Source organism: Epargyreus clarus, unplaced genomic scaffold (genome assembly GCF_041222505.1).
Source record: "Epargyreus clarus isolate Ecla_fem2 unplaced genomic scaffold, WU_Ecla_fem_2.2 ptg000015l, whole genome shotgun sequence".
In the NCBI taxonomy this organism is placed as follows: Eukaryota; Metazoa; Arthropoda; class Insecta; order Lepidoptera; family Hesperiidae; genus Epargyreus; species Epargyreus clarus.
Window position 1 is genome coordinate 15948752 of NW_027332223.1, and position 16773 is coordinate 15965524.

Consider the following 16773-nt stretch of genomic DNA (forward strand, 5'->3'; position numbering starts at 1 on the left):
TCCCAATTAATAGTATAATACAATTGAAAAATTGCTGACTGCAACATAAATATTTCAAATTCTTATTGTAGCCGGCCAGCGACTATCCTAATTGACGCTCAGCTCAGCTGGCAGCAGTTGCAAATTCTGATGAGTCGCAGCACCACACCCGACCTGCTCAAGATGCAGCTGAAGCTGGAGGAGTTCTTCACGCAGCAGTTTAAGTCCAGCAAGCGAGTATTCAGCTCGCTGCATCCCAACTATGGCACCATGCGAAGAGATCGACGGGACCGTAAGTTACTAATACGGAAAGTTAGTCGCGAATATGAAATGGTAAAAGTTATTCTAATTACTGTAGTTCGACTGAGGAGGTGCCGCTGTCATATCTATTTTTAAATTATTGAAGCTTGCGTTTGGGTTAAAGGTTATGGCAGTCAGTTGACAAATGTGGTGACCATGTTAGTCCTCAGGAGATGTAATGCATCTGTGCTCGGCTTCAGGTCGTGACCGGTTACCATCAAATAAACTGCTCGTTAGTTTGTTTAAAGTATATTATACAGCATAGAAGTGAAATGAGAGTGTGTCCCCGCAGCGGCGAGTGCGGGCGGCGCGGCGGGCGGCGCGGCGGGTGGCGCGGGCGAGGCGGGCGGCGCGGAGCTGCGCCACCACCGCCACTGGCAGCGCGCGCTGCGCCTCGTGGCCGGCGCGCAGCTCTCCACGCTGCCCACGCCCATGCCCACGCACGGTAAACGAGGATACATTTTACATATTTAATAATATATAAAAATTATTTAACGACTTTGAAGATTAAGGAAGAAAATTAATCTAAACAAATGTTATATCTCGAAATTGAAGTGTTGAGGCAAAAGAACTATCTGACAAGAACCAAAGGTTTAATATTAGAAGTAACTAAAATAATTGTGCAATTCAATATCCTAAATAGATGCAACCCGTTACTTTGTTAGTACTGAACAAACCTTGTCTCTGTAAACATGTAAATAAAATGTACGATTCACCATGCAAATAGCAACATATATAACATACTAGACGATCCGCGTGGCGAAGTGGTCACCTTACCGGTGTGATGCGCAGAGGGTCCCGGCTTCGATCCTCAGCCGGATACATACGTATCTAATATAAAATATAGCCTTTGTAACGCGTGAATAATGTAGCTTACGAATAGTGAAAGATTTTTTAAAATCGGTCCAGTAGTTTTTGAGCCTATTCATTACAAACAAACATACAAACAAAGTTTTCCTCTTTACATTTTTAAGATTAATACTTTATAAAATTGACATTATATGGGATTCAGGAACAGTATTGGGTGGCACGATGGAATTGCATGGACAGAATATCTCATTGGCCTGCTTCCACGGGAACAGCTTGAAGGCCAAGTCGTGGGCGTTGTTCAGCCTCAAGGAACCCTGCATCAGCTTCGCTACGGAAGCTCAGGAGCTGCAGAACGAACAAGGTAAAATAGTAAGATAATACAAATAATTATATATTTTTCTTATGGTTTTTACGTTATATAGGATAAAGGAGTTTCAAACATGTGGTAAAGGTTAAATAGCAGCGGCCAATTTTTGGAAATGTATATTAAATTCATATGTTATTGAAGTCCTACCTGAGGTTTTCCATAAATGCGTTATTATTCCTGAAGACAAATTAGAACACAACAACATTTAACACTGTTATTATTAAATAGTAATGGAATCGGTCGGCTTTGGCATAAGAAACATTTACTTCAACATATGCATGCATGTATGAATTATTTAATATTGATTTTTGATTTTTTGTAAATTACTAGTAATATTGAATATAAATGTCAGGCGAGCTGGAGGTGCACGCGGTGCAGAGCCTGACGGTGAGCCTGGGCAGCGCGGCGCCGGGCAGCGCGGCCGCGCCGCCGCCCGCCGGCCACCAGTCGCTGGGCACCGTCTGCCGCATGACGCGCGCCATGCTCTTCCCGCCGCAGTTCAAGACGCTCCGGGAGTGGTTCCAGTACGCCTTCGCGGACAGCGAGATTGATGGTATGACTACTTTGCTACAGTGCATTTAATTAAAATACTTTCTTATTAGTTAGTCTCCCAAATGCAATGGACAATTGAGGTTTCTAGAACTATACTGGTCTAACTGCATTTTACCTGTTTTTTCGTAATTTAAAATTGTTGTATAGTCCGCGTAGAACTGCTAGTCCGCTTTGGATATAGAAATGAATCGTGTCGCTATAGTAAATTCTATGATTACCCTTGCAACAACTTCAAAGCAGACTGTACACTTTTACTTTTCTCCATATTGTAAATCATATTTTTGTAGTTAGGCTATTTTAGTTCTAACAGCCTTAATTGTTGTTAAAATTGTTGTAATAAACAATATATAAATTATGGTCTATTTCCGTTGCCTTGAATGTGTATATGTATATGATATTGAACCGCAAGTTGCTCTACCTATTTTTAACCGACTTCAAAAAGGAGGAGGTTATCAATTCGGCCGGTATCTTTTTTTTTTATGTATGTACAGCAATTACTCCGCCGTTACTGGACCGATTTTAATAATTCTTTTTTTATTGTGTAGAGACGAGCTGCAAGTTGTTCCCATTTAAATATGGTTAGGATCCATCGATTGGTTCTGGAGAAAAAGAGGGGAACTCCTCCACCTATGTAAATATAACAACCATAACTTCGCCGTTTATGAACCTATTTTAATGCCTTTCATTTCGTGTGTGGACAATTGCTACAAGTTAGTCCCATTTAAATATGATGAGGATCAGAGTGGGTTCTGGAGACAAAATATGTAACTCCTCAATCGATTGGTATAATTGAGTTTTGTTTGAAGATATTTGGTGTAGGTTCTAATGAAATTGCAAAACCAGTTTATCATTGACTATTTAAGGGTCTGATAATGTGGCTCGGAGTCAAAATATGTAACTCCTCAACCGATGGGTATAATTGAGTTGTGTTTGAAGATATTTGGTGTACGTTCTAATGAAATTACAAAGCCAGTTCATCATTGACTATTTAAGTGTCTGATAATGTGGCTCGGAGTCAAAATATGTAACTCCTCAACCGATGGGAATAATTGAGTTGTGTTTGAAGGTATTTGGTGTAGGTTCTAATGAAATTACAAAGCCAGTTCATCATTGACTATTTAAGGGTCTGATAATGTGGCTCGGAGACAAAATATGTAACTCCTCAACCGATGAGAATAATTGAGTTGTGTTTGAAGATATTTGGTGTAGGTTCTAATGAAATTGCGAAGCCAGTTCATCATTGACTATTTGAGGGTCTGATAATGTGGCTCGGAGTCAAAATATGTAACTCCTCAACCGATGGGAATAATTGAGTTGTGTTTGAAGATATTTGGTGTAGGTTCTAATGAAATTGCAAAGCCAGTTTATCATTGACTATTTAGTTAGGTTAGGTTGGAACATATAAGACAATATAAAACTAAGCGAGCAGGGCGCGGCAGTACCCTGCGAGCGGGCGGGCGGTTCCAATCAATGTAAATTTAGACCTTACCTTAATTCATGATCATGTTTATACAATTTTATATTGTATTAATATAAATGTTATTATGTCATCACTAAAAAGGGTGAAAAAAATTTTTAACAAAAAATACAACCGACTTCTATGTCACTACAAAGTAAAAAATAATTCAAATAAATGTTGGTTTAGTACATATTTCTGAAGTCGGCGCTCATATTAGACACGCTGTTTACATTGTTATCCAACGAAATATATTGAGCGCCGACTTCAGAAATATGTACTAAACCAACATTTATTTGAATTATTTTTTACTTTGTAGTGACATAGAAGTCGGTTGTATTTTTTGTTAAATTTTTTTTATTAATTTATTCTATGTAATCAAAGCTGGTTCAATTACTTTGAAACTATACTAATAAAATTGCGTGAAATTCTAAAATGTACAATACAAATTAATTCGTTAATATTTAAATATTTACCTAGCATTGTTGACATCAGAATTGAATGATATCAGTTTTAAAGCTGTTTGTGTATCGATCGCAGCGATCGAGCTGTTCCCGTCGCTGGAGCGCGACGGCAGCAGCACGACGGGCAGCGCGGCGAGCGGCGGCGGCGGCGCGGCGGGCGGCGCGCGCGGCGCCGAGCGGCACGCGCGCGAGGTCATCTTCGCGCTGCCCGCGCTGCAGCTGCACATGCGCGCCGAGCACCTGCAGGGACAGAACCCGCCCACCGAGCACGGTCTGTACGACGATACATTGAACGTGTCGTGTCAATTAAAACAATATTGTTATGTACAATAATTTGTATTTATGCACATTGTATAGAACGATATTATTTTGTTTTGCCACATATTGGCATGCCCAACCAGTGTTTGCGCGGTAGTGTTACGGAACATATAAATACGTACACACTGTATAAATGGATAACATGATTTAGTTTTGCCATAATATATTTGCTAAACAATGTTTTGATAATGCCCTATTCAATATGTATGAACGTTTTTGTTTTATTTTTAGACGAAAAACCAGTAGTAGAATGCAGCTTCATCACGGAGTTTGAAGACCACATATTTGTGTCCGTGGACGCCGAGGCGTTCCTGTTCCTGCACGATCTGATCTCATCGTATATTAAAGAAAAGGACCGAATCGTAAGTTCGTTTATTATTAACAAAATTATTTATGAATGGTTATGTGCTTCAATGGTTATGCGTAAATATACATGGTACCATTTTAAAATTGGGAAAAATAAGTGAAAGAGATAGTTTGGTTGTCGCGTCGCCATAGCAAATTGTATGACTACACCTGCTCGCAACAATTTCAGAGTGGACTAGCAATTTGGCGCGGATTGTACCTAGTATTATCTTAAAATTGAGAATGTAATTTGTGTACAGATGACGGGCGGCGGCGGCGGCGGCGGCGCGGCGGCGCGCGGCGGCGGCGAGGGCGCGGCGCCGCAGGACTACCGCCAGTACCGCTGCCTCACCTGGCACCTCGAGCCCACCGTGCGGTACGACATGCACTAAAGCGCACACATACGTACTATAGTCCGATTGATCATTAGCTGACCAAAATATAAACAAAGGTGTTGACCTATCAAGAAAATACGTTTCAAATGGTAGTTTCTTATTTTTGACGATATTAAATTAATACAACGATAATAAAATAATAATCTAAATAAATTAAGATCAATTTACATTTTTTTTATATTTATATTAACTCAATTTCGTTTCATACAGTAATAATAATAAAAAACAAGGTTTATGGTAGAAAATTAAAATGAGATAATGGTAACACAATCGGGATCATAAATATTTTTTGTGCCGCTATTTTTAAGTTTCGTAGTTGACGTCATTCATTTTCGTGTTCGTGGTCGAACTCGAATGTTTTCTCGTTTTCATGCCGCGTTTGTTAAATTATGTGTTATTAAGTTTTTGTTTTTTGTTGAGTTTGTCAAAGTTTTTTGTTTTCGTTACTTTGTTAGGGTTTACTATACGTGTAATCGTATTTTGACAATAACATTTATTTGTTTACATTTTGGACACCTAATTATGAATCAGACTATACGCACATAAGCATGCCACACCAATAGTAATAAAATTGTTCATAGTTATTGACAAAATTGACACAGTATTAGTCTGAACATTAGACAACGCAACACGCACATCTAAACTATACTACTTGGATAACCATGGCAGGAACGCGACTGTACATATTATACGTGCACAGGTTGCTGTCGTGGGCGGGCAAGTCGATCGAGCCGTACGGCGTGGACTACATCCTGCAGAAGCTGGGCTTCTCGCACGCGCGCACCACCATCCCCAAGTGGCTGCAGCGCGGCGCGCTCGACCCCATGGACAAGCTGCTGGCGCTCGTGCTGCTGCGCCTCGTCGCCATCGTGCCGCACAGGCACCACTGACGCAGTGCGTGTGTATACCCGATATAATCATTATGGATTATCTGACGGAAAATTCGTCACGTATTATCGGTCGTGTTACGCTAGAACAGACAATTATATAATAAAACATTCAACCTTTCACACCTAACCGATGATGCGTTATTACGTCGAGCATACGACGTCTGATACGCTCGACGCATTTTCCGTCAGACATGTACCGACCCTATGAGTCTTTACATCGGATTGACTTTACAATATAGTTTTAGTGCCACCTGTGGTAATAAGTGACCCGATCTTGAAGTCTTCCTTCATTTTCCAACGCGTGCTGTGTTGATGTCGTTTGAATAGATGTCTAGCCTCAAGTTAAAGTAGTATAAAAAGTCTTGCCTCAGCGTGTGGCTATAATGAATTAGAAGTTATTCTACGGACCATCAATTGTGAACGTAGGATTTATTACAAGTGACCAAAAACTCTCGTGTATACATTAGACTCAAGTCGCGCGAGTTGCGCTAACGCACTCGCTTTGTACCAGGATGACAATTAGTTTCACAAAACTTAAATGCCACGTGATGTACATTCCTTTCACGAAAAAAACCAATACTTTTTTAAACTTATTAATGTTTTTGGCAGCTAATATTAGCGTTTTATTATAAGCAAATATGTTTACTCATGGAGTATAATCATACTTAAATAGCTTTAATCTCAGTTTATTACTGACTTGATGCTAATACCTTACTTGAATTTAAAACAAGTTGGAATATAAAAACATATTGGGATCTATTAATATGATTATAAGACAATTGTTAAATATGATTGGAACAATGAGATTTCATTGTGCTTTGACGGTAATTATGCCAAATGTTAAAATCGTGTAATTACGATTACGCAAGGTATGTCATATTAACCATGCTTCTCACATTCTATGTTATTTGTCTGTTTATCGCGAGTCTGTATTAGGGACTTGAAAATATAAAAAAAATAATGTTTTATAATGTATGGGAAAGAGGTGCTAGTTTCGTATTTTTATAAAAGCATTGCTTAAATTTATCAACATTTCAAAATGTCTTATAAAACGATATTTTTTAAAACTTGACCAACATCAGTCACTTGCTATTATAATTTGAGTACTTTTGAATTTTGTATTTATTTTTAAGAGTGGGTCACCCAAGTATGGGGAAAATCCATAATCAGTTGTGGGATAAAAAAATATAATTAAGTTTGTAACATTTACATACAATATGATATATCTTAACATGTTTTGTATTCCAGATAATAATTTATTTATTGATAAATAAATACTCTTACTTATAAAAAAACTTCAATACAATTCGTATCAGCAATAGATATGATACTGAATAGATGGCATACACTAGATGTCTGTGGAGTAGATGGGTGTAAAATAAATAACAAACAGTTAAATTCTGAATGGTATAATTTATATTATAAAGTTTGTTGGGCACAAGTGCCAATGAACTTTTATGAAACTTTATGTACCTAATTAAATTAATTCCATTGTGTACTCATGTGGCCTCTCTCAAAGACAAACTGTCCTTTAAATATTAACATCATTTTACAGTTTCAATGCTGTTCATAATAATAACTCCGTAGGTTTGTTTTTTGCTCAAATCAATACTCGATCGTTACTCATCGGTTGGAGCACGTTCCTTATATAAATATTGATTGTAAAACATAACAATATTAATGTTAGTATTTGTACACAAAGTAATTAATAGATCTCAGTAGTGGATTGTGGCTCGACATAACAGTCCGGGGCTCCGGCGCCGACGGACCGACGTCGTACACCAAATAGCGGGTGATATTCCCGATACTAACGTGATGATGGCTTTAAAATGATTTCTCTTTGTTTAGGGTTAATTAATAATAATTCAGTTGGAAAAAAGTTTAACTGAATTTCTGTTAGTATTACACGAAACTTTTCTTCCGGTTACTATTTAAATGTGGTAAATTTTAATTTAATCATCGTTTTAATAATATTCTTTTATTTTTTGAGTATTACTATTATATTAATAGCTTCCAGTAATCATGGGACGATTCGAAGCAAATTGGTAAATATATTTAATCTTTTACTTTAAGGGCATTGGGACGAATATTGGTGTCAGGAGCATAGTTTGGTGTTTTATCTTATTGATGTCAGAATTCGACTGAACTGCAGTCGGGGCCTATTAAGTGTAGTAAAACGTAACGATCGCTGCGGTGATATTGATGTAAATATTAGAAGAAAATGTTCTTATAGTTTAATCACATATTAATTAAGTAAAATATAGCAAATTATTTATTGATAAATAATAGGTACCAATTAAAGGGAATTGTCGAAAGTGTATAGTAATCGTTTTCTGTTAGGGCAAAAGTATTAAAGGGAAATGCCACTTTTATAAGCTTATGTTAATAAAATGTACGTTGAATATACATGGGGTATGAAATTATAACCGAAATAAATATATATATATATTTAACATTAATTTGTTTACAATGAGACTTGAGGTTGAGGAAGGTATTTTTTATGTGTAACGTTAAATAATTGGGAAACATGTTTTCATTTGGTTTATAATTCACTTTTATCAGTTGATTTGTCAATTATGCGTATTATTAAATATATTGTATTAATTTTTGTGATGTGTTTGATAGTTTTAATTTATATGTAATTATGTACTGAATATAATTATTTTATTACGGAACGTGATTTGTACATAAGGAATGTGATATGAATAAAGATTATTATGGAATATTCCTCATTTTATTGATGTGAAACATCTATAGCCGCACGTAAAACCGATTTCTGGTCCGTCGCCACGCTATACGATGGTATATATATACAGTCTATATGCAGTAGTGTGTACGGTGTGGCGACGCGTCGCCATGCGCAATCGACTGTGCGATTCTCTCCCACTCGATCTTGCCTCAGAGGCAACATCGAATATAACTATTACCGAAGTCACTGATTAAACGAATTAAGTAGTCACGATTTGAAATAAATTCGTAAATTTTTGTATTTAATGAAAATAAATGTTTATTCAATAAATAGTCATCGTTATCTGGAAAAAAATCGTAATATTTTATTTTATCATTATGACATATTTAGTTCCTTTCACAATATGTTCTTTTCTGCATATTACTTTTACAAAATAATGTCGATGTTTCACATCTGCCAGGCGTCCCGTGACGGCTCACATTTTTTTTACATTTACTATTCATAAAGAAAATAAAGTAGGGAAAGGTATGTTTATAAATTGATAATAAAAAAGACTTATATTATGGCAAAATATGTATATTTAAAAATGAAAATAATGCGAAATATTTTAAAAAGTGCACAACATGTGACTTAGGCTACATGATGATAATAATATCATTATATCTTAATTAAAATATCAAATGATACACAAATGTTTCCATCAGTTCTGAAAAGAAACTGTCTTTCTAGTATATAATTATATCGTTACAACATGAGAGTATTTCAAAATTTATAAAATACAGCAATATATTAAGCTATCTAAAAATTTACATCAAAGTTTACACAAGTAACTTATAGTTGCCAAATTATTTATCCTACCTTTTCATCTACGGCTCAACTAGTTTATATAAAGCTGAGTATAATGAACCAATAACGATAAATAATAAACTGAATGTTATTGCTCTTAAATCCATGTCGTTCCTAAAACTACCTTGAGCCGTAGTAACTGTATATAACATATAACTTGTTTCAAGAAAGATAATAATATTAACTGGCAGCATTTTCAATTACATTTTGTTCTCTATAATGTATGTGAGAGAAATATATTCACTTGCTTCTATTTTGGATTTCATTCTGTATTGAGTCAAGTTTTCCACACAATTGTGTTCCACACAAGTGTTTAGAGCGAGTAGTTTACGAAAATTTATTTGAAACAAGTATTATAACATTCATTTCTATTTTGAACGTGGCGAAACAGGTCTCAGTGATCTATATTCGACCCTCAAAACTCATAGTTTCAAAGTATGTATTCCCTTTAAAAATATATATTTTATTTAGGAATGTGTCCAAAATACATAACAGCACTGACATGTCTTTTACGAAATTAACATATGTACATTGTTTTTCGTATAAAAAATCTACAAACTCGTTTGTGCCGATGAATATTAGGTTAATGTGTTGTTTTTTGTAGCATTGACTAATGCAACTTCCAAGCATCGCTTGCATGCTGCATAATCAAAACTGAATGATTTAATTTCTAAGTATATATCTATATCTAATAACATATTGCAATCCAATATTTTAATTTATTTATTATACTAAAAACATTCAAATACATATTTATAACATAAAGCTAAAGCACGATATGAGGGTCATTGACCATTACAGCGCCGGTGTCGATCCGCGCTCGCTTTCACATCATATTATAGCTACCCTTGGATTGGTTCACTATAGTTTGAGATCCCACCAAGTGAACTGCATCTTTATAAAAATATATTTTTAATAGGTATATGGGAAAAGAATAGGGCGCGGATTGAGACTAGGACTATAGTACAATTTCCCATTATAGTAAGCTTTCTCCATCAATATTTATTTCCTATAATAATAAAATCCGAAAGCCACACCATACACATTCACATATTAATAATAATAATAATGGAGCCAATTTAAATAGAAATCGTAAGTTAAGATTATGACGTGGGTACAGAACACCCAAGCGACACATAAATTGGCATCTCAATATTCGAGTCTAAAATCTATTACGCGGGCCTCTAAATTATATAATTCTACAGAAAGTCTCCTCTGCTTACTATTCTTAGTTGTTTAGTAAAAACTTTTTTACTCTATTGTTTTTAACGTTTTTACTTTATTACTACAAATTTAATAACTGTAAAAAAGCAAGCTGAGATTACATATTAGTCTCTTATTAATAAAAACGTGATGCACAGATATTTTTTCAATCGTGTGTGTAATGCCCATGGGCTGCATACTTACACAAAATGTAAAAATAAAGTAAATGTTTGTACAAATGCCACCTGATAGACTTTAGTATTATCAAGTATAATGTACTCTAAAAATAACTAATGAATAACACACTGACCCGGCAATGACTGGCATGTTGCCGTGAGCGAACCAGCGGCAATATATGAACAATAACTATGTAATTATAACAATACAAATAAACAAATAGAAATGCTTCCTTTTTTACACACGTTAAAATATTCTGCTGTTGTCTCACGGTACATTAGTGTACTGTGGTACTTTAGTGTGTCCGAAGTATTACTAGTATTTTTATAAGCAGTTTTAGCGAAGAAAAGAGGTAAAATCTACACTTCGGTTCTCTTGTCCCATTTGGACCAGAAACCCTCTTGGTAAACTATTGTGGCTATACCAATAACCTTGTGTATGTCGCCAATTAGAAACAGTAGGTTGCAAGATTTTTTATTATGAAGTTACATAAAAACGAAACCAAAGTAACTTCTCCCAATTGCCAGAAAAAAAAAAAACACTATTACATTATGGTGAAAAAAAGCTAAACCACACTTACTGTAAACTTAACTAAGTAAATGTTATTTGGTTGTGAAATGCAGTCGACACGGGACCTTGCGGCCGATGGCGAATGGTGGGTGGTGATGATGGAGTTCCTCATGGAATTGAATTCTAAGATGACAGTGTAAAGAACAATCACGAATTGCTAAACCTTGACTAAACTGGCTTTTTGGTAGGGTAATGCTGGATTGAGGCATGGTGGTCGCGGTGGGGGGCAGTGGCGCGGTGTGACGGCTAGTTGATGGCGAAGTTTTGCGTGAAGTCGTACTCGATGGTGGGGATGACGGTCTGCACGAACTTTAGGAACACGATGAGGTAGGAGTGCACGCCCATCTCGCCGCCGCTCTCGGTCACCGTTTCTATTATCTTCTTCATAACCTCCGCGTGCCTGTGTAAATGTCTCATCAAAATTTTGCATTTTTACATGTGAAGCATTTTTAACAGACTTCATTAGATTTCTATAACAGCTTATGGTAATAAAATTATTATATACTAAAACAGCGTTTCCCAGCCTTTTTCAGTCCACGGACCCTTAGGACATTAAGCAAAGTTTTCACGGACCCCCTTAATAAAATAAACAGCGAAAGAAACACAATCCCAAATATCATGTTTTTACAGGAGAGCCAAAACAAAATTTGAAAAACCAATTTATATATTTTTTTTTTATAGATTAATAATAGTATTATACATCATTGGATGCATCTTTTTTATTTTAAGAGAATACCATGTGCTTAGATCACATTTTTCTAATAAAACTGGTTTGCTGATTTTTCGTGCATTTAATGAGCGATTTAAGTATGACCCAGAGATGACACAGCTGTCCGCGGACCACAGGTTCGGAAACGCGGTACTAAAAGATAGAAAATTATGTTGATAACGAATTATGTTAGGCTCGGGTGAGTTATAGGCTATAATTGATGTTTTTTTTTTTTCATTTGTTCTTCTGATAAATTATTTTCTGTATTTTAATTTTACTTTTTCCATCGTATTTCTAGTTTTGTGTTTATAGTTACACGAAAAAAGTTTTGTATGGTACTGACCTGCAAGGGTGCACTGATGCCATGCTGGGCCCTGACAGGTGTGGGTGGGCCTCCATGGTGACTGTCTTCTTGGCGTGATCCTGCGACACGTCCTCGTACATCTGCTCCACGCTCAGCAGGGTGCGCTCCTAGCAATGTGATAACAACGTCATTTTAGAATGTTTATTTTCATCACTTTTGGCTGCAGAAAAAATATATATAACATGTCCTTTTATTTGCCGTTTAATAGTATAGATGAAAGATTAATCGAACTCCACTTTTAAAGGTGGTAGAGCATTTTGTGGTTCGACTCCGGCGGCACCACCGCAACACCTATTTCTACCTTATAACGGCAGTGTTAAGCGCTGCTGTGTTCTGGTTTGAAGGGTGTGGTAAGGGAGACATACTTTACTGAGGCGTTCCAGCTTATTGCTCAGGGGTAGCGGCGCATCTGTGGCCGACCTCAGGTAGGAATATCTAATCCATGGGTGGCAGTAATCACTTACCATCAGGTGGACTGCATGCTCGTCTGCTACTTCTAATTTATAAAAAAACTGTCCTATAGTGTCAACACATACTGTCTGTCTGTTTCAGTCCAGTAATGAATTTATAGACTGAATATATAAGAATTGATAAGATATTAGTAGCCATAGCCAATATGGTGAAATACATGTATCCAATGCGGAAACGGGGCATACCTCATCATACCCGATGAGCCAGAGGCGGGGCGTCTGGTAGTACTTGTCGTACGTGATGTGCAGGTCGTACGTGCGCGTCTTGACGATGTCGCCGCCGGAGGGCCGCGCGCGGGGCGGCCGCCGCGCCGCCAGCGCCACGCTCTGCGGACATACACTACACTATAGTCCGATTCATAATTAGGTGTCCGAAATGTTAACAAAGGTGTTGACATATCCAGAAACTACGTTTTAAATGGTAGTTTCTTATTTTTGACGCTATCAAAATAACACAATGATAATAAAACAATAATTTAAATAAATTATTGAATTGATTTTAAATTAAAATTTTCCAATATTAACTCAATATAACAGTAATTATAATAAAAACAAGATTTATGGTAGAAAATTAAAATATGATATCTATCGGTATTCTAAGCATTTTTATTGCCGCCATTTTTAAATTTCGTTCAAAATGTTATTCGTTTTCGTAATTGAACTTGAATGTTTCAATTTTCATGTTGTTTCTTGTGTATTTGTTAAGGTTTACAATACGTGTAATCTTATTTTCACAATGACATTTCCTTGTTTACATTTTGGACACCTAATTACGAATCAGACTATAAATAACAATGAAAGCCACATCCTGTAACACTGGTTTAACGAATTAGGAAAACAATGTTAGACAACATACAAGAATTCTATTAAAAAAAAATGTGCAGTCTAGCAATTGCACTTGGCTAGCATGGTAGACTATGGCCTAATCTAACAAGACCTAGCCGTACTAGAAAAAGTTGGTGATAAGAAACTGTAATTGAAACTGGAAGCAATAAAAAACAAAGGTGGAGAACCCTTCTACTACTAATAAAACTTATAGATAAACAACAACTAATCATTAAACAACAAAGTTGTTGCATATTATTGATTAAATATATAATTAAATTTGCTTATATAGTATGTGTCCTGATAAGATAATACTATATGTTCTTGAATACATGTTATCTGTTTTGATTATAACAAAGCACATACTGGATCCACTTCATCCAGGAGTCCAGACTCCTGAAACTGTTCCATGTCCTCTGCCTCCCCCTCATCATCATCATCATCATCGTCATCATCCCGGTCTACTGTTCCACCCTCACCATCACTGTCGCCGGTCTCAGCTGCCTCCAGGGTCATTTCACATACCTAGATAGGATTAAAGCAACTTATGTTAAAATTTTTAGTGCATCAAATGAAATAATAAAATTTATAAAATTGAATATAAGTGATAACTTTCTGATATGTGCAAATGAACACCTCAGAATCTAAGTTCACTAAAAAATAAGTAAAAATTTGTAAAAGAATTTGTAGGAGAAAAAAGTTGTAAAAATTAGTAGAAAACTGAGAAAATCAAAAAAGTCCAATGATCAACTGTCCTTCATAACATTTATGTCAAATGCATTTTGCTTAGAATTCACATTATAACAATGTTACCTTCTCCTCCAAGGTAGGGGAACCAGCTGAGTCATAGTGGTGTGTGTCCACCCAGCCACCATCACCATGTTCATCTTCTATAACCTTCTCATTGTCCTCACAGTATTCAATCTACAAATTAACTGTATTGCTAGTGACATGCTCATTGTAAATAACAATTAGATAGACAGATGGTCATCTCTCCTATGTCTTCACCGTTATGCTTATAAGCAATCATGTAGACTATGCAGTATTGCCAATTGCAATCAAATATCAATGAAAACCAATAGTGTTTTATTAAAATGGGTCACAGCCACTCAGCATAGTAAACTTCAGTTCATGTTATTCAATTTCATATCTTTATTACATTTTATACTTTGAAAATTGAGATTGTCATATTATAGGTACATTTGCTCAAGAAATTTATTTGTTTTGATAGGTAACATCAGTGCCATATTCTCAATGTTAATTCAGATAAACACATGCTATTTGTCAGCAGAAATTAACGATAACACAACATGTGGGCTGCTTATCAAACCAATTACGGCTATATGTATTTAAATATGGAATCATATTGTTGTTGTCATTTCAATGGAAGATAATATTTACATAAATACACAATGATTTCACAATACACACCTTATTTTGTTGTAGATGTTATAGAAATTTTTAACTTATCAAATATATTGTGGTTCACTTTAACAAAACAAAGGAAAGATTAAATATGAGTACCTGCTTGCAGCGTCTATAACATGGCACATTTCTGGTGATCAGAAACTGCTTATCAGCCGGTAAGTAGGTGCGGATCTTAGCCTCCTCCCCCTTCGCCCACTGCCAGGTGGGGCAGTGGTGCACCAGGTGCTCACCAGCTGCCACGAACTCCTCTGGAGTTAACACTCCTGTCTCTTGGAATTTCGACTCCTGGAAAACAGATATTTAATAATAATTTTTTCTCATCTCCTGCAGCAGAAACATCACCATGCAAGTCTATAATAAATTATTATGATTACTGCTTGAATGAAATAAGGTCGGTTTGTTTTTAAAACTGCAATTTTTGAATTATTTTGAATGTCTAATAGGTTTGACCTACTACTACTACACCATTTTTAAATTAGCACTGCAAAATCAAACTATTTGCTTAATTATGTATCTACGCCTTATGGTCTGTCTATTTTGTAATGAATAAATTAGGCATTGATAAAGTTTAACAGACAAATGACCCACCTTCAACACAGGCGTGAGGTACCCGGCGACTCCCAGCGCAGTACCTTTTACGGTGTTGATGACGCTCTGCATTTTACCACCCGCCTATATTCTTCGTGGATGAATTCCTTTTGGGTCTAGCTAGAAACTGGGCTTTGTTGCGACAATTCAGCGTCAAATATCGAATACAAAAGCAATCAAACTCGAACAAAAAGTCGAAACTTCACATAACTGAAGAATGACAGTGACAGTCGACTTGACATAACTTCAAAAATGGCAATCTGGCGATGACAGTCAAGCTGGGGACGTATTTCCACAGAGTGCATTGGACACAATATTGATACAATATTAGCATTTTTATTCTGTAGAATATTATTTATAATAGGGAATATCAAAGAGTATAGTTTATTAGGAAGGAGGTATTTTTATGCATAGGTCAATTCAGAAATATTTAACTGATCATAACTTATATTGTTAATATTTACCTATCTTTATAATGTTATATTAGATTATAATGCATGTTGTGTATTTCAAATGATAGTGTTTCATGTAGAAGTCGATAAGTACCTAACGAAGTAGCTGATCAATGCAATATTTTAAAGTTATTAACCTAAAATTATTGTTTGTTACAGTAAATGCAAATGTTAATGCGATTTTGGAGATACATTATCTGTTTCCTATAATCATGCACCACTTTTTTCGTATTTTCGCATCTTTTGCAACAAAAAGAACACTGTATGATGTATTTATAGTAGTGGTTTTGCACAGTAACTCTAGGAAATATTTATAAAGTGGTTATTTAGCCTTTCCTATGATGTAAATATCGATGAAACCTGAAAACGTTAAATAATAACTTTATGTGCATACAGTTATCATCAATATCAATACAAAATAATCACGCTACGTGACGTCATTCAAAGAGCGCGTAAAATGGCGGCGTTAAATTAGTTAAAAAAGCTAGTGGTTAAGAAACTCGGCCTCTCGATCGAGGGGTCCGAAGTTCAAATCCCAGGCACGCACCTCTGATTTTTCAAAGTTATGTGCGTATT

General features: G+C 35.9%; 2 protein-coding genes across 3 annotated transcripts in view; one reads left to right on the forward strand and one right to left on the reverse strand.

Moving 5' to 3' along the window:
- Positions 1–8601, forward strand: part of tweek (transmembrane protein KIAA1109 homolog tweek) — a 42297-nt gene extending 33696 nt beyond the window's left edge. For both annotated transcript variants that reach the window (XM_073081081.1, XM_073081082.1), the window contains exons 48-55: positions 72–271; positions 572–724; positions 1292–1450; positions 1809–2009; positions 4005–4199; positions 4478–4608; positions 4852–4967; positions 5687–8601. In XM_073081081.1, the coding sequence (XP_072937182.1) occupies positions 72–271; positions 572–724; positions 1292–1450; positions 1809–2009; positions 4005–4199; positions 4478–4608; positions 4852–4967; positions 5687–5876 (1345 nt within the window). In that variant the 3' untranslated portion in view covers positions 5877–8601. The remainder of the gene's footprint in view (positions 1–71; positions 272–571; positions 725–1291; positions 1451–1808; positions 2010–4004; positions 4200–4477; positions 4609–4851; positions 4968–5686) is intronic.
- Positions 8602–9120: 519 nt separating this feature from the next.
- On the reverse strand, positions 9121–15988 carry Atg3 (Autophagy-related protein 3). Its single transcript, XM_073081083.1, has 7 exons — positions 15746–15988; positions 15254–15442; positions 14543–14653; positions 14096–14254; positions 13091–13231; positions 12414–12541; positions 9121–11761 (listed from the first exon to the last, which is right to left on the reverse strand). Exons 1-7 carry the CDS (start codon positions 15815–15817, stop codon positions 11608–11610), a joined length of 954 nt encoding a protein of 317 aa, XP_072937184.1. The 5' UTR covers positions 15818–15988; the 3' UTR covers positions 9121–11607.
- Between the last annotated feature and the right edge of the window lie 785 nt (positions 15989–16773).

Bases quoted from the DNA above. Each gene is read 5' to 3' on its own strand.
- Atg3 (XM_073081083.1), bottom strand. From the start codon at position 15,817: ATGCAGAGCGTCATCAACACCGTAAAAGGTACTGCGCTGGGAGTCGCC. The intron at 15,443-15,745 runs GTGGGTCATTTG...TCTGTTTTCCAG, and splicing joins ACCTCACGCCTGTGTTGAAG to GAGTCGAAATTCCAAGAGAC. The intron at 14,255-14,542 runs GTAACATTGTTA...AATCCTATCTAG, and splicing joins CCCCTACCTTGGAGGAGAAG to GTATGTGAAATGACCCTGGA.